Here is a 19,116-nt window from a genome sequence, read left to right on the forward strand (position 1 = left end):
CTTAATTTATTAAATATTATTTACTATGTTTAAAATAAACGAACTATATCAGTAAAAATTGTGTACTGTTTATTATGAAAAAATTATTAGAAATCCGAAATATTTATATTTCGTAAAAAAAATGAATTTTTTTTAAACCCTTGCATTTTTGCCATATATCCTATAAGGATAGGATATATGGCTACTCATAGCGGGAGGGGGGGGAGTAAAAAATTTACAAATAATACATATAAATAAGACGTAAAATGACACGATAACTTATAAAATGCGTTTATAAAATTTTATTAAGGAATAAGAATGATAAATATATATATGAAGTAATAAATAATAATTACAATCTTCCCATATGTATTACAAGTGTTATGACATGAGATACATATTTCATGTAATGCGTTTATTGTATTTAGTGCACCGAATTCAATCTGCGCACTTTGTATGCTTTGGGCATAAATCCCGCCTGTTAAAAATGCCATATATCAGATGGGATATTCAAGACAACAAACTAAACAAAGAATACAAGAGCAAATGTATTTTGTTATACAACATGCTTTACTGTTCCTCTACACTCATATATTGCGAAATAACCACTAAGTCTTTTGCACGTCCTACAGTAATTATTTTATGTAGATTCTAATTTATGATGGCGTTACTTAACACAGTGACAAATCGATTTAACGCAATAATTTCATTAATAATTTCATTAACAGTAAGAAACTGAAATCATCTCATACTTATATAACATAAAGGCATGTAACAGAGCAGTTGTGGGAAAATTACTCTCACTCCTATTTTTTTCTGACTTTTGCGGCGTAAATCCCAGAGCGATGTATTTGCCGGAGTTACCCTATACATATTTCTTTTGATTTTTCATGTTTTAAAATACTTCTTTATATTTGATTCTTATGTGCCCTTTATTCTCTCGTTAAAATTATTAAAGTTTTGATTACATATAATATAATAGATCATTCTATCTGAGGTATAAACTGTTTTGTGATACATATATTTATAGTAATTTATGTTTGTAATAGTAATATCTTTTTTTGAATCTTTAAATCTTCCTTTTATTTATATTAGAACAATTAGTTTTATATTTAATTTTATAATATTTTAATTTAAATTTACATTTGTCAATCCTTAAAGTACGCTTTTTAAAATACTTCTTATAAGATACCTATATTTATAGTAGACATAATTCCGAAAAGACTAATTTTGCGACAAGAAATGAAAACGGATAAGCATATCATGGATAAAATTATCTATTTTCCGAGATAGAAAATAATATCATTCGCTTCGTGTAAGATGAACCGCTATTTATTAACAACGTTGCATTCTTAAGCGCCTCGAGTAACTCTATGCACGTAGAAGTCTCAAAATAAATTTGCTCATTGTATTCACTGTTGTTTCAGTCGTTCTGAAACTGAAAATATATATCTCCTTGTACTGTTTCTTTGAAAACAGCAATATAAAAATCACCAATCTGCATGTCGCAATTGAATGGTTTACAATAGCACTACTGAATTATATAAAATAAAGCGCTTGCAAAAGTTTTAATGTAATATTATTTATTTTCTATATTATTAATGTAATTATTATTGCAATAATAAAAAATTTTAATTTGTATAATTAATTTATTACTTAATATATTCTTTTAAAAAATTGCTTATTGCTGTATATGTATAGAGGAAACTGGGGCTAATTGCAACGAAAGTAAGTTGTAACAATGCATATATTTTTTAAATAGTAAGAGATAAGATGATCATATGCAGAATAAAAATAGTCGAGGCCTGCGTCTACCTCATGCCGTCAATTGCGTGTGCGCCGCACGTAAAAGAAGTTGTGCAACTTCTTCACTCTTGTGGTCAAACAAGTCACGTAAGTGTAAATTTACGATTTTATACTTTTTTGCTTCGAACTTTCAAATAAAATGCTTTTTATCGTATTTTTTTCTAAAATATGTTTTCTCAAGCATATCATTTTTGATATTTTTAAATGGTTTCAAATATATTCATATAAATTTTAATAACATCAGTTTGGGAAATTAAAAGTACGATATCGCTATTGTACATCATTACAATTAACCTCAGGGTAAATGTTAAGAAAAGCTCGCTCACTTGAAATTTTAATAATAATACACTGAATCGACGCGTAAAAATAAAAATTTGACAATTGTGAACCGAAATATTTTAAGTTAAAGTTGATGACTATTCAGGAAATCACAGCCAGGAAATATTACGATGCGAGCATGAGTTGTGTTTTTTTATTGTATTAGATATTAGTACAATAACAGTACAATAATAGTTACTGAATTTGTGTTTTTAAAGTAGTAAATTTCTATTTTAGAACAGATAATTTGTTTTTAGAACATGTTACAACTTTCCCTAGCTCTGTTTCATTTTGCTCCAAATCGGGACAAGATGTACTAATTCGTATTTTGATATTCATAAATATCCTAAAATTACATCTTTTTCCAAATAGTAGGATAAATCTAAATAGTTGTTTGCGTCGTATGCATTAAAAGAAATAAATATGTTATAAATAAAGAAATATGTATATTTTAAATAATTGGTACAACTTGCCCAAGTCTCCCTATATATGCAAATATATATGTATGTATACATATATACAGCAATGAGCAATTTAAACAAAAAAATATTAGTAATAAATTAACGAAGAATAATCAAATTACAATATTATTACATCTCATTAATAATTCAACTTTCTGACTTATCATAAAATTTACTTTTAAATTTATACATTATCCAAAATCCTTTAATTATGTAATTTATGAGAACAATCGATTGTATTAAATCTGCAAGATAATTATATTTCAGTATTAATTACTAATAGTAAAACACATGAATGTGCAAAAGGAGGCTTGTTATAACGAATGCATAGAAATTCTATTATTTCCTAAGAAGATTACTATTTTACTATGTTATACTAAACGCTCGCGCGATTGCGGTATTTACCTAATATTTTAGCTTATTTATATTTGTTAAGTAATTGACTAGATTAATTAATCGAGTGTGTGTGGTCGACGGTGACCTCGTCGATGTAGTACAGACCGGTACCCAAATATGATCGCTGATGCTCTGCACGCCGCTATCGGTTTACAAGGGATGCCGCAGCTCTCGAAACCGGCGTTGTTAAATCGAGGAAGCAATTTTACGAAAATCACGATTTGGTTGATTCGTGCGTCACGCGGACCGCCGTGTAATCCGTGGTTATCCGGTGCTCTCGGTCTTCTCGCGTAATCCATGCAATTATACTAGATCTCTCAGCGAATACCGAAAATTCCTCGCGGCTGGGGAAATGAGAGAGAGCACACAATGGAAAAGTTTAAGTGGCAAACCAACGGCTCGTTAGCTGGCGCGGAATGCGCAAACAGAAAGTACCGTGAAGGCTTTTATTGAAAACGCTGGTTACCGTAATTGGATGTAAGCATCATTCACCGTATAACTTTATCCATACCTGCTGAAAGTATTTTAAATACGAATGGGAAATGTGCAAAATTTTCTAGCACAACACGCGTGTAATACGAAACGAGTATACAGCGACAAAAATAAAATTCCATTTATCGGAATTAGACTGCAAACATTTAAATTTTCAAAGTTGATACAGCATACATTCATAAGGATTCCTTTTTTTAAACCAGATAAAATTTTCTTGAATAGGAGTAATATTTTAGACTACGGCCACACATATTTCTTGTGAAAGCAAATTCTTGAGAACGATAATATTACGGAAAGTTAAAATTATATACAGAGAAAATAGTACTTTCTGCATATCTACTTTGGTGCACCGGCTGTCGCTGCACCGCTCCACAGCACCGTTCACGATTCTCGCTGTATCAATGCTTTAAAACAAGAATGCTTAAAACTCTCTAGAATGTCTCGTCGGCGGGGTATTGATATTATCTGTATAATTAAAACTTGGTTTGAAAAGATATAATTATTTCATTTCCTTCGGCATGGCTCGAGTTCCGTAACACGCAGCTCCGTATAATTCGGCTTTCTTGCGGCAGCCGCGCTCACGAAGTTCCGGCAACAAGTTACAGCCTTCGACTTCTAGTCCGGTAACTTTAAGGGTGAAGAACTCGAGACGCGCAACGTGTCAGACGCCATAGGCGCTCGCCTGATTCATGGTTGACTTCCCGCGGTGTGTAGGAGTTGCCCCTTGCTAATCTAAGAAGCTGATCATCATGCATGCAAGCATCGTGTAATTAACCGCGGCAGAGGTCTTCCGATGCTCGTACACCCCTACACAGCAAAAAACGGAGTAAATCGAGGCCAGTCTAACCGATTTAACCAACGCGCGATATAATTTTAAAGATCAACATAAATCCATCAGATATCTTGCATTATTCGGATATTGGTTATAATTTAAAATCCTAATTTTTCCATCGTACTCAACTCGAACTGTTTTTACGATGACCAAATCGCTAGTCTAACATAAACAAGAATAAGTGCAAAGGAAAATATAAAAAGCAGAATGATAATCAGTATATTTGTATTGAATAGAAGAGGACAGAGGGTGCTGTCCGAGTAAGAAGAGATGGAAGAAGCGATAGATGGGAGACGTGCGTCAGAGGGTGCATACCGTCCCCGTGTTATGGCGAAAGGGCGGAAAGGCGGAGGGATATAGAGTGGGCTAGCCCGGGCACGACATGGCCACCCCCTTTATCAAAGGCCTTGGCACTTTGCCACGTCGCAGCGCATAATGAAGCAGCACGTTGGGCTTCGGTTATACTGGCGCCAGGGCTCGTGTTTTGCCTCCCAGAGAATAGTTTATTGTGCCGCGCTGCGCTGCGGCCCACCGCTGTCTCCTTCCGCACCGGCAGTTCTGTTCGCCTTGTCATGTATGATATTCGCATTAGTATTAAGGCGGTTAATACTCGTGGTAGATCCTCCTTTAACGCGGAGCGTGCAGACGGAGCGATTTTCGTAATGCAGTAACAGCCTGGTACCATGTGTTAAATATATCGATGAATCGTACTGAAAGTGTCCATTTGAAATTTAATATGAACTTCTCGTATTTATCGTATAAGGTATTTAACGATTTCCTTTTAATAATAGATTACTCGATGGAATTGAAATTCTTACTGAAAATTTCATACAATCGTCGTCGTTACAATAAAATATATATTACATATTTGAGATTACATGTATATTTTAATCAAAACTAAAATTCAATTTCCTCGAAGAGTAATGAGCAATAAATTTTGTGTTACATACTTTTTTAAACCTCCGGAACTTAATATATTGTACTAAAAAGTTTCCAATTCCAATTATATTTCAATCATGTCTGCAACTATATAGAAAATTATGAATGTCTCGATATTGAAATAGTTCTATTGTTTTAACTTGATTTGTAATTTTATATTTACAGTTTCGTTTTATCACTTGAATTCTGTGTTATTCAATCACCCAGAATTAAAAAAAAAATCGGAGTTATCAAGATTTTCAAGTAACAATCGATCAATCTAGCTGCAACCCATCCATCAAAAAGTAGCAGTGTATACTCATACAGACTATCTCATGTACCGTTCTGTGAAACATAACTTCGTGATACGCGCGATTTCCATTAGCTCAGATTGGCTGAAGTGACGTTTCCAACTATTGTGGGAACGTCAAAACTTCCTTGAACAAAGACGGACATTAATGTCCGTTTATCTGCTAATCGTCGGGACAGTAGCGAAGCGTCATGGTTTGTTAGGCCACAGTTATATCCGCTTTGTATTCGAGAGTGCGGTTATCGGAGGAACTGTAGACGGCATAACGAGAAGGTTATTATCCAGGCCGCTTAATTTATGCAAGTAATAAACTCATGACGCCATTATTGGCTTTGTGGTTATACAAACGTGGTGAATACATGCTAGGTATTCATAAGCAACGAATCTCGAAATTTCAATAACTACCATTTTGAACGATATCATATCAAGAATTTATGAAAACAGTAATTTACAATTTAGAACACGATAAAATACTTTGACGTAATGAAAACTTAATGCAACAAATATACGTATTTAGTTTCATTGATTTTATTACTCAATTTAGATTAAAGTAGAATTAAATCTTGTTTGTTAAAGTGATTAAGGATAAAATAAATATTTCGCGGAATATTGATTAAAAACATGTGGCCAAAAATATCTGTTTTAATTTATTTACGATAATTTTTGTATTGCTCTTTTACTTCAAAAAAATTATTTTTTAAAAAAAGAAGAAATATTTTTTTAATTACGAAATTATTATTAATAAATTATTATTAATCGGCAATAAGACTATCTTAGAAACATTCTCATCTGTCATTAATCATGTCTTTTCATTTCACAACTTTTAAAAAATCATTTTTTTGAGTTGTAATAATTTTGATTTTACAGAATTATAATAAATCTGGAATAATTTATCAAAAATAACGTAACTCAAAATATTTAATCAATAATTTATCTTCATCACACAGAAAAGTTTTGCTGAAACATCTACAAAATTTAACTAGATACAGATCTGAAAATAATTTTGTTGAATCATTAAAATAATTACATGGAACGTTCAAATTGGTTGCTAGAATGTCAAAACTTTTTGTAGCATTGCTCATCAAGCTTGAGATTTCTACATAATTATTTTGATGGTCTAATAAAATTATATTTTCTACTATTGCGGGAGATATTATGATCTCTTTGAAAACATTAATAACGATACAAATGCTATTTGAAGGATTGTAAAGTTAAATTAATTTAATTTGAAAATTATATTTTTTGAGTTATATTTCTTTAAAATAAAGGAAACGATATAGACCAGGTACCAAGACAAAATTTAGGCAGAAATTTGGAAATAATTCAGACTAATGGTTTTTTTTTCATAAAAAAGTTATTTAAGGTGTTATTAATAAATTCTGAAGTTTTCCTCCTCTAGCGAGAACCGCGTACCCACCTCCAAGGGGGAGAAAAGGTAAAATCAGTTTTTTGTCGATTTATCGGTTTTTCTTTAATTTTATGGAAAAAATGATTCTGTACAAAATTAAAGCTTATAAAATTCTCTACAAAAAAGATTTTAAACATATTTTTCGTCAAGTGAATATTTCTTCAAATAATGGCCTTCTAAAGTTGGGTTAAATAACTTGACCACATTAAATTCTTCGAATATTCGTTATATTATGTGACTGTTATATTATGTGACTCCCTTCGAAGATATGTCGCTAATCTATTTATTCTTTTGTGCAATGTGTTAGTGATTGTTTATGTATATATCAGTAGCCAATATCTGTTCATGATGGTATTAAAGAAGGAAAGAAGGATATTTCAATATTATAACGTTAGCAAACATTAGTTTGGCTGCAACAGTCTATCTGTTAAGAAGGTGTATTTCAGTTACAACAATAACGGAAAATATGTTTCATTTGTGAAGAAAATTTAAGTGATGGTGAAACTCAAAATGTTAAAAATAGAGGAATAAACAGCCTTTGAGACTCAAGTAGAGGAAAGACAAAAGTGTTCAACTCCAAAATTTAAATTGTGTAACTATTTACTCGAAATGCTATAAAACTTACATAAAAGAAAAATGTATAGTTGCTGCAGAGAAGTCACAAACAGGTAAGATAATTATTGATAAGATAATATATATTGTTGCGTTTAATAAATTTCTCATAGATTTTGATATTAAATTTAATATAATAATATAATAATTACAGCTGAGTGTAGTAGAGTTCGAGAATCGTCAAATTTCAATGGCAAACATTATGTTTAATCTATGTCGAGAATGCTGCAGAAGAATTTCTGACAAAAGAAAAAAATCTTTGGATAAACGAGACTTTGTTCACCGTGTACAAAGACTTATGCTCAATAAAACTCTAGAATAGGTAACAGAACGTAAAAACGACTCACTGACACGTTCAGTATTGGATAAAATAATGAGTACTGATTTAATAATAATTGAAAGTATGTTGTTATTTACGTTATGACTTAATACACAAAATTATTAATTAGTATTGTTTCAAAATCGTTTCAAATCAAAATTTTATTCATTTTTCATTTGCAACCAAATATTATGTCTCTTGCCTCAGACGTTTTTTGATTCCAAAGTCAACATGTGTAAGTCGACCGGATGAAAACGTCGTTGCTGTGATGAACTTTTTGACATCATATATTGAAGAACATCTGACTTACCTGTGATTATTATATTATTATATTAAATTTAATATAATATCAAAATCCATAAAAAATTTATTAAAAAATATATTTTATCTTATCAATAATTATCTTACTTGTTTGTGACTTCTCTGCAGCAACTATACACTTTTCTCTTGTGTAAGTTTTATAACACTTCGAGTGAACAGTTACATAATTCAAATTTTCGAGCTGCATACTTTTATTGTCTTTCTTCCGACTACTTGATTCTCTAAAGCTGTTTATTCCTCTTTAATATTTTCAATTTTACTTTCACTTAAATTTTTTTCACAAATGAAACTATAGTTTCCGTCATTGTGTAACTGAAATACACAAAATACACCTTTTTAACAGATAGACCGTTACAGCAAACTAACGTTTGCTAACATTATAAAATATACTCTTCTTTCATTCCTTGATACCATCATAAAAGATAGATGTTGACTCCTGATATGTACATAAACAGTCACTAATACATTGCCAAAAGAATAAATAAACTAGCGATAATATCTGCTTCAAAGAGACAGTTACATAATATAATAAATATTCGGAGAAATTAATGCTCAAATTATTTAATCCAACTTCAAAAGGCCATTACTTGAAGAAATATTTACCTGGCAAAAAATATAAAATTTTTTTTATAGAGAATTTTATAAGCTTCAATTTTGTACAGAATCTTTTTTTCCGTAAAATTGAAGAAAAACTGATAAATCGGCAAAAATTTTTCATCTCTTCTCCTCTCTTGAAGAGGGGTTATCATTGGATGGGGAAACTTCAAAATTTCTTAATAATACCTAAAATAACTAATTCATGCAAAAAAAAACTTTAGTTTGAATTACTTTTACCTAAAATACTTGGCTCCTGGCCAAATATAAAAAAATATTCAATATATTTATTAAAATATGCCAATATAAATTATGATACGAAAAATCGCGTGCCATTTGGGATAAGCAAAAACAAGAAGATCATTAATGAATCTGAAATTTTCGCCCGAAATAAACATGAGCGATTTAATTTGTGTAATTTTCCGTTAACATACCAGAGTATATTTTGACAACGCGAGCTGCTGGCGGACTTGCGAAGACGCCGTAGCATCGTAATCGTTTACCTTGGCGACCTGAATTATGCAAGTTAGTCTCGACTACTAATCCCATGTCAGTAACGTTCGTTCGTTGTGCCATAATGTGAATTTAACCGGAACTTCGCAGACGATCTAATTAAAGAGTAAAGGACTAAAAGTACTGCTCGTCGCTTGTTTTCGTTGATTGGTATCTAGAGATTTATGAATCAATTGCGTCTATTTATTTGTATGTATAAAATGTTCAACTTTCGATATATTTAAGATTTAATATTGTGATATCTCGTCAAATAATCGATATAAAGCAAGATTTTTTTTTTATTTGAAAGAGCAAATTCCGTCCTTTAAAATAACCATTATCATACTTGTCAATTTTTATTACACGATAATTTTATTACACGAGAAAATTTCAATTTTAATACCTTATATACCCTTATTCGAAACTAATCACATCTTTGAGTATTTAAAATTTCAGTTAAAATTGATTAAAAATACGTAGAGACTTTATTCTTTAAAATTCTTTTTAAATTTCTTTTTATATTAATTATTTGTTGAATAATTACAGTTTAAACATGGATAAAAATTTATCAAAAAATTGTGATTCCCTAATTTCTTTAGCAATGTATGTACACATATATATATATATATATATATATATTTGTACATATATACATATATTTATGTATACCATAATTTCATAGTAATGGATATAAACATCATCGTGTTAGCGAGAACTTAGCACTATATAGATAAATGCTGATTAATTCCTAAACACGATTGAAAGACTCTAAACTAAGAAATTGTATAACACGTATACGAACTTAACAGCGATGTTGCAGCATCTTTATGAGAAGAATTGCAGCGATAAAGCGACTCCGACATTGCTTCGAATGTCGGATAATTGATATAATTATAATATATAAATCCCGGTTTAATGTTATCTTTAAAGATTGATCAGTTATCCACGTAGAATGGTAACATCATGCGCTATTTCCGAAAGTTCGATTCCTGTCAAAGCTCGAAATATACACGTAGTGAGATCTACTTGCTTTTCTTGAAAATATACCTATAAATCTAAGAGAAAGCCCCAAATGGATGGGACAGTAAAAGGCAACGCAAGTAATATGAGAGTAAACAATGGATCTGTATAACTCTAAATTGATCATAATGGGAGTGAGAGTAGATAAATGAAATTTTGCGTTGGAACTTTTATGACAGATGGTCTCACATTTCCAGAGAAAATATCTTTTAAAATTGAATATCAGACTCTAGTTTCTCTACGCTTTGCTACACTGCCTTACGACAGAAAACGCATTCGTTGTATAGAAGAATAAGAATTCGCAAAGCTTCATCTTCATCTTTTTCCTTTCCTCCTTTTTCTTCGGTCATAAAAGAATAAATTAAAGAGCTATTAGTCACGAAACAAAATGATTCATAGCAGAAATAAGATTACATTGCAGATTCTTTTGCGAAAAACGAAAATAGAAATTGGTGAGAAAGCATTTCTGTAAAAATCACAAGAGCCGAGAACTTTTATATTCGGTCTGAGTGAAAATTAGAATTTACAAGCGTGAACTATTTGGCCGTTTGGTTCGATTTTCTATCATGAGAGAAGAATTCTGAGAAAAAGAGCAAACAGATGTTGCGTTATATCTATTCTTTTAAATTACTGTCGCACCTTACGACCGGATTGTACAACACGCCGAAATGCATACGCATACAGGATTTTCTGATCCACTTTCTTTGCAAAGTATCGTAAAACCGCGTATCGTACGCTACGTCGGACGCGCGCCTTACTTTGTATTGGCAACATCCGGGATGCTTGGAAGAAGAGAAGGAATGAGAGAAGAAACGTTATCTGCTCCCAGCAACAAAGTTTTCATGCTTCCAGCGTATTTTTCTGTTTAGGTTATATAACCCGACCTTACCTCAGGACCAAATGTTTCGCGGAGATTACCTGTCAAAATGCGTATTTTCTACTGGCAAGTAAATTTCTTTTCAGGGAGTAGGTAACAAAAATATTTTAATATGTTAAGCTAGTCTCTTAGAAACTGATAATAAGCGTATTATTCCTCGTTCTGTACATATATCTTTGTCTTTTTAATTTAACGCAAAGCAAAATCCCAGACAACAAAAAGTCCAAAATCGAGACATCTCAAAGACGTCTTTATGACGTCTTTTTAAAAAATAACTGTATTATATTTCATTTTCGAATATATGTACAATTGTCTGGGATGCTACGATTTACAAAAAAATTACATAGGATCAGATTATATAAAAAAGATAAACAAATTCTTCTTGGAAGTTACTGTGTAATTATTGTATTATTTAAGATAATTCCTGTTTTTTATTATAATCTGACGAATTTTGCTAATTAATTCCTCACATAAATATCAGTTGATGCAAACAGGACTACTAAATTTTTACAAAATATTAAAAATATTTTTGTTATTTATTTATTGGCAAGTTACGTAAATAATTTTTTATTTTTAGTAAACAATATTTTTTATATTAAGCAAACATATTATGCAATAATTTGTTAACATTTTCAATGATTTATTTATACTATAAAAGGAAAAAAACGGACAGACCGAATGAACGTCATGATAATAGACAGCTATGATGAAATAATATTTACTGTTTGAATATTTTTTTATTATAATAAAGATAAAGAAAGAGATAAAATGTGCACAAACTATTTGCTATCTTATTCTTGTCCGACAAAGAATTGTAACTTGTTTTTTAGTTTTTAAGAGAGTGTCAATCTTTTGCAATAAAATAAATCGTGAAGTGATAAAAATACAGATTACCTTTTGGTATTTTATATATTTCTCTTTAACTGCAGATGCGATATTATGTAGTTGCAATTCAATGCTAGTATGAATAAGACAAAACTCTTTATGCGTTACTGCGTTTTTGTACAGATTCCTATTTAATAATGTTACATATATACGTTTTAGATCTTGATTACGAATAAGATATGTCAATAATAAAATTTTTCTTGCATATATCTTCAGTGTGCATAAATTACATTGAATTTTGATTTTCTATTAGATATATATATTATATATATTATATCTATATATATATTTATGGAAATTATCACTTTGATCATCATATGTACATAGCGTATATACAGAGGAAAGTTGTCGATACTAACATATTAGGTGTTGGAATTAATTCGTAGCGTTTTTTAATGAAAGAATGTTATTTATTTCACATGAGCATTAAAAAATACATTAATGAAAGTACTTCCCATCACTTGTAAAACGCTACGAATTAATTCCAACACCTAATAAATTTCTTAAAGTGACACCTCTTTATTTCTCAGAAACTAACTATTGCACTTTATTAGTACTAATAAAATCATGATCTATAGCTAATTAAAGAAATACAAACTAATAATTCGTGTATTTGTGGCTTGTTTCTATACCAAATCAATTAAAAACGAATTCTACGAATGCAAAAATAAAATATATTCTTACGATTTTCTTTTGCAAATTGCGTAATTTAAATAATAGTGACTATATTATTGATAATATTATATCATTTTTAATGCTTGTAATTTCCTAAATCAGTTTTATTTTTTCTCTTAGTTTTTTTATAATATTGTATTATACTATATATAATTTTAAATTTAAAATTGGGATGTAGCGTAAACCGCCACATCTGTCTGTAAAACAGATCATGAGCTAACTTAATCTTTATAATGTTGCTTTATAGTGTCAAATAGCTTTATTGAAGCTAAAGACAATCGTGTATATAGAAAAACTCTTAAAAAACTTCGCATTACACATTTGAATCTTGCAGAGAGAGAGAGAGAGAGAGAGAGAGAGAGAGAAAACAGCATAAAGTAAATATACATATAATTCAATAAAAATGTTTTATAACGAAGCAAAAAGATTCTGGAATATTTTATATATTATATATTCACTTGTAGGTTTTATATTCACTTTAGATAATTCCTGCAAAAGAAAAAGAATAGGAATACATAGCATTACTACCTACTGTATCAGTTTTGAAGTCCATTTTGCTTACCTTAAGAAAAAATTAATTATTGCAAAATTGCAAACAATATTATAAAAACTGTTTATGCTATCTGATGGAAGATACTTTTTAGTTTGTACTTATGTTTTTAAAGTTTTATTTTTATCTTTTGTTTAAGAAATCTTGTTAAAGAATCTTGTTTAAAAACAAAATGATATGTCGGTATCGGTGGTTTTCCCACATATCTTTCTATAAATTATGATACTTGTGTATGAATGACAATTTTTATTTCTCATTTAATTCACATTTATATTTGTTATAACTAATGTGAAATAATTATATACGAGACTTTCAATCATATTCAGTAAAATTGAAATAGTTCAATTAAAATACTAATATGATCTATTACGATTGATATGGCTAATCAAAACAATACATTTTATATTATGTAATTAAAGCTTGATAAAACGATAGATATAAATTAAGATGATATATATAACGTAAACACTTGATGAACTTGATAATAATCTAATCATATATGCGATTGGTAACATTCGAAATTGTGGACGTAATATCGATAATTGTAATTAAAATTATTTTCTTATTATAAGATCTATATATTTTAAACACTTAAAGTATTTCCGGCCAAGGTAATGTTTTTCGCAATAAATTTATTAACATATTAACATCTTTATAATATGATGCTTGATGGTTAGCATCAAATTATTAAATTGCTTGTCACTTTAATTCGCCATTACTAGAGTAGTTTTAATTGCGTTTATAATCCGGAAAAACAATTCGACGCAGTTCTAAAAAGACTACAAATGGTATATATGCAAGTACATATTATATGTAGTGTATATTAGTAATTCAAGATTGAATTATTTAAAGCAATGAAGATCCAGCTTCGATCATAATAGGCATTTTTCTAGTATTGAAAAATATCTAGCCTCTACGCGAATCACATTTTTTGATTTCACCGGTTTCGCGCAGTTGAAGAAGTGTAATATGCGGAAATGTGGTTACCTCTTCGTATGACAGAACCGTTTAACAGAATTCAACTAATTACGTTAAACGAGAAGATCTAACAAGATTTCGAGAGATTTCATATTGTCTCTTTTCTTTTTTAAAACGGTTACTATTTCATGTTTCCTAGTTGAACATATGCATAATTCCTGAATTTCACTATGCAATTACAACATATTGGAAAGAAATGCATAGTAAATCTTTGAAACTTAACATGTCATAGGTAATTGTAAGTCTTACATAAGAGTTATTTTTTTACAATGTGTGAAAGAAATATTTATTTTAAATATTAATACGTGAAAAATAATAACACGTTATATATGTAACACCGTAAATATGTTTATCGCACAAAATGAACTTCGAATTTCTATTAATATCATATGCATATAGAACTTGTTTATTGATCCAAATAGATAAAAAAATAAAGAAAACATAGTTTTCCTAAAATATAAATTTTTATCAATTAAACGAATTGATAAATTTTATTGATTAACAGATATGTTGAATCTTATATTATTACACGATAAGATTAGAAATCTCGGTTAATCTGTATAAATTTAATCTGAATTATAAATTTAATTTGAATTAATTAAAATTTGTATTAAGGAAAAACTAATTTATTAATTAAAACTAATTAAAAATTCAAACTTGATAGTTTATCGGTCATTAAAATAATAAATATTTTTTGTTAATAATTATATGATATGACACTGTGATACGATGACCCATAAATTCTTTGGCGTCTCTGAACTATATGATGTAAAATGACAGTATCGACATAAAGTATTATTACTATTTATCGTAAATTAAATTTTTGTGCAATTTATCTTTATGATAAATTATCGAATATATGAGCTTTCACTATATCATTGTTATAATAAAATTTTACTCAGAACAATATAAGCTATTTTATATATACGTATATAAAGCAAAATAATTTATAACTTTAAATAAAATTGCTATATTCATATATAAATTGCAACACACATGCGCACGAGAGTGCACGTGTAAGTTTTCGTAATTGTAACAAATTGTTACTTGCGAAACTTACGTTATAGTTATTACTTCGTTAGTAGATATCGACGGATGTAGCTATTATATAATAATTTTTTATTTTTAAGACACTATGTTTCATATCCACACAGTTTTCAATGTTTAATTATTGTCTGTGTAATTTGATACAAACATGTAATATATTATTATTATTTTTTTATAAATATTATTTTCAAATATAATTTTTGTAAATCATTCGAATATTATACATATATGTTAGCATATGTTATGGAAAATGGAAAAGCCTAAGAAAGCATTACAATTGCTACTATTTTTGTACTTAATGTTTACTTAAAAGTTGATAATAAGATATAATTAGAAATAATTGATTCAAAGAAATACACAGGAAACGCTTGATTAAATTACGTATTGCACAAATGTGCATTAATCGAAAATAATATGATGTAGGTGTATATAAATAAGAAGATACACAGTGTGTAGAAGAAGCAAAAGTTAACAGAGTGATTGCTATTTTTAGAAGAATATATAGAGAGAGATTAGTGTGTGGTAACTGATAATACTCAACGCTCATTTTACTGATGCTCAGTCGTCTGCGCAATGGCGAGCTATTCATTTGTCAGGGCTTTCAGCTTTATTTTTATTGTCACGCATAGCTTTGCTGACAATAGATTATTATCTTTTCCTAAAGATTTTCTATTTGGTGCTGCTTCATCCGCTTATCAAATAGAAGGAGGTTGGAATGAAGGAGGTACGTAAAAAGAGTTTCTATTTAAAATTTAATATCATTTAATTATTGAAGTATTAAGAGATTTTAAGTATACAAATAGGATTTATGAAATATTATACAGGCATTTTCATCAATTTTATAATTAATTTATTGTCGTGTACTTAAATTTAAAAAGGTAAAGGCGAGAGTATTTGGGACAAATTTGCGCACGAACATCCAGATTTAATAGTTGACGGTAGCAATGGCGATGTGGCTTGTGATTCTTATCATAAGTATAAAGAAGATGTACAGTTATTAAAGAACATGGGAGTACGTTTCGTATAAATGTATTAAAAACTCATGAATGTATGAAATATATATTGAATACCATAATATTTTATAATAGATTGCATATACTTATTTATTATACAATATTTTAATTACAAATCAATGGTCATTACATTTAATCATAATATTGTAGGTTGACTTTTACCGATTTTCTATCAGTTGGCCACGTGTCTTACCGACTGGTTATGCCAATGTGATTAATCAAGAAGGACTCGATTATTACAAAAATCTTACTAACGAATTATTGGCCAATGGTATCGAACCATTTGTTACTTTACTTCATTGGGATCATCCCACTGTCTTTGAAAGCATGGGTGGTTGGACCAATGAAATGATGGTTGAATGGATATCTGATTACGCAAGAATTATATTCAAAGAACTCGGTCCCAAAGTTAAATACTTTATGACTATCAATGAACCCGCTGTTATTTGTAATCAGGGGTACGCTAACGATAGAAAAGCACCAGGTATCTTCTTTATATCTGTTTGTTATTTAACGAGAAATATCTCGCGAAATTTAATAAAGTCTTTTTAAAATGAAATATGATTTTAGGAAAGAAATTAGGCGCTCCCGGCAAATATTTGTGCATGCACAATATTCTAAAAGCGCATGCTAAGATTTATCATATCTATGACACAGAATTTCGAAAACAGCAGAAAGGTCAAATTGGTATAGTTGTATCTTGTTCAGGCGCATTTCCCAAAACTCCTGCTGATACTGAAGCAGTAGATGCATATTTTCAATTTAATTGCGGATGGGTGGCCCATCCCGTGTTTTCAAAGGATGGTGATTACCCAGAAATTATGAAAAAGCATGTAGCTGAAAATAGTAAATTGGATGGTTTTCCGAGATCACTTTTGCCTAAATTTTCACCAGAATGGGTGCAGTATATTAAGTAAGAAATCTGTAACAAAAATATGCAATACCGTTACTTACGTATAATTATCTAGCAAACAAGCTAACGTTATTTGTCATCATTTTTACATCAAAATGGTATTAAGGGCGTCATTTTGACATTACAAGTATAAGGTCAGCTTGTTTGTTGAGTAATTATGGATTGATATTAGATAATATTTCTCGGTTCTTATTGTCTCTTTTGTTTTTTAAAGAGGTACATCGGATTTCTTTGCATTAAATCATTACACTTCGAGACTTGTGGAAACAGTACCACGAAAACAAGGTCACGCATGGTACGATTATTCTGGTGTGAAAGCAAGTGTGGATCCATCATGGCCAAAAAGTGCTTCGGATTGGCTCAGAGTTAGTTATCTAGTATAGAAGATGCATATTAATTGCGTGTATCAAACTAACGGATATCAATTTTCGCGTGCTCAAAACTTCTGTTTGCGTAGGGCTTCCCAGAAATTCATTAATTTGACCCTGATAACGCATCAGGCACAATTAAGTCGTACAGATAGTTTAACTTATTATTATGAATAATTCATTCCGTGAATTATTCATAACTTGTACTCAACGCCATAAATTGGAAATCAGAATCGAGTGTATTTCAGAAAATATGCATATTCGGCTGAATCGAACAGAACTGATAAAATTATGAGCGATTATGGAAAAATTAGTAATTGATTATTGCTAAATGTAATATTACGCTTTACGAAGTAATGAATATTTTGCCTATTATGAATTGAGTCGAATATGTCGTCTCTTTCTTAAATACAATGTAATTAAAAAATTAGTATAATTTTTAAATTAAAAGTAAATTTAATGCGAATAAAATATTATTTATATCGATATGCAGAGTGTGCAGAAATGTTCTAAATTTGTTAGGTTGTTCCTGCTGGATTTCGAGAGCTTATTAAGAAGATTTCACGTGAATATGATAACCCAACTATCTTTATTACGGAAAATGGTTTCTCTGACAAATGTTGTACTATTGATTATTTAAGAATATCCTACTTGGATTCTTATATGAAAGAAATGTTAACCGCTATTCAAAAATATGGATGTAAAGTGAAAGGATATACTGTTTGGAGTTTATTAGATAATTATGAATGGCAGAGTGGTTATACGTGAGTTATTACTTCATGCGTTTTTATGAGCGCTTTTTAAGAAAAAACACATATTTATAAAATTTTGCTCTGCAGAGAACGGTTTGGACTGGTATATGTGAACTTTACGGATCCCAATCGAACGAGAACTCCAAAACGATCAATGAACTGGTATAAAAATGTCATTAAGACTAGGAAACTTTTGATTGATGACATAATCACAGTAAATATGGTTTAAAATCATATTTTTAAACGAACATGTTGGATAATAGATCAATATTACAAATATTACTTGAATAAATATTCCACTATTTATCTGAAATATTCTTTGACTAATTATTTATACATTTTGTCTGATTCTAAAGGATTTTCCGTCACGCTTTTCGGTTAGCGTTTATATTTGGCGCGCTTTAGCTCCGCAGTGTGATTTAGCAGTGTAGCAGTATGTACTGAGAGTATGTGGAGTTGCGCTTTCGTAGCCAACAATCAAGTTTCACCAGAGAAGGTATATCATACATAATAAATCTCATGACATTTTTTATTCATCAAGACGAGTTTAATCATTACGAATCCTATACTCCCAGTCTCTATCTCAGTCAAACTCAACAGAACATTTTATACATATATGTGTGCGTGCGTGCGTGCGTGCGTGCGTGCGTGCGTGCGTGCGTGCGTGCGTGCGTGCGTGCGTGCGTGCGTGCGTGCGTGCGTGCGTGCGTGCGTGCGTGTGTGTGTGTGTGTGTGTGTGTGTATGTATGTGTGTGTATGTGTATTATAAATATATTTATA

The 19,116-nt window shown here is 30.0% G+C and overlaps 1 protein-coding gene across 4 annotated transcripts; it reads left to right on the forward strand.

The window, feature by feature from the left end:
- Positions 1–1,745: 1,745 nt before the first annotated feature.
- LOC105149040 (myrosinase 1) lies at positions 1,746–18,876 on the forward strand. 4 transcript variants are annotated; one of them, XM_087415911.1, is made up of 9 exons: positions 1,746–1,872; positions 15,955–16,014; positions 16,169–16,302; positions 16,454–16,787; positions 16,874–17,216; positions 17,431–17,581; positions 18,107–18,348; positions 18,424–18,550; positions 18,693–18,876. In XM_087415911.1, the coding sequence occupies exons 1-9, from the start codon at positions 1,761–1,763 to the stop codon at positions 18,765–18,767; spliced, it is 1,578 nt and encodes a 525-aa protein (XP_087272037.1). In that variant the 5' UTR covers positions 1,746–1,760; the 3' UTR covers positions 18,768–18,876. The 4 variants fall into 4 exon arrangements, with proteins under 4 accessions (XP_087272037.1, XP_087272038.1, XP_087272039.1 ...); XM_087415912.1 differs by having other exon boundaries at positions 1,802–1,872; positions 15,784–16,014; XM_087415913.1 differs by lacking the exon at positions 18,693–18,876 and having other exon boundaries at positions 1,802–1,872; positions 15,784–16,014; positions 18,424–18,649.
- Positions 18,877–19,116: the final 240 nt, after the last annotated feature.

This window comes from Acromyrmex echinatior, chromosome 19, assembly GCF_024713525.1.
Source record: "Acromyrmex echinatior isolate Ae372 chromosome 19, ASM2471352v2, whole genome shotgun sequence".
Taxonomy (NCBI): Eukaryota; Metazoa; Arthropoda; class Insecta; order Hymenoptera; family Formicidae; genus Acromyrmex; species Acromyrmex echinatior.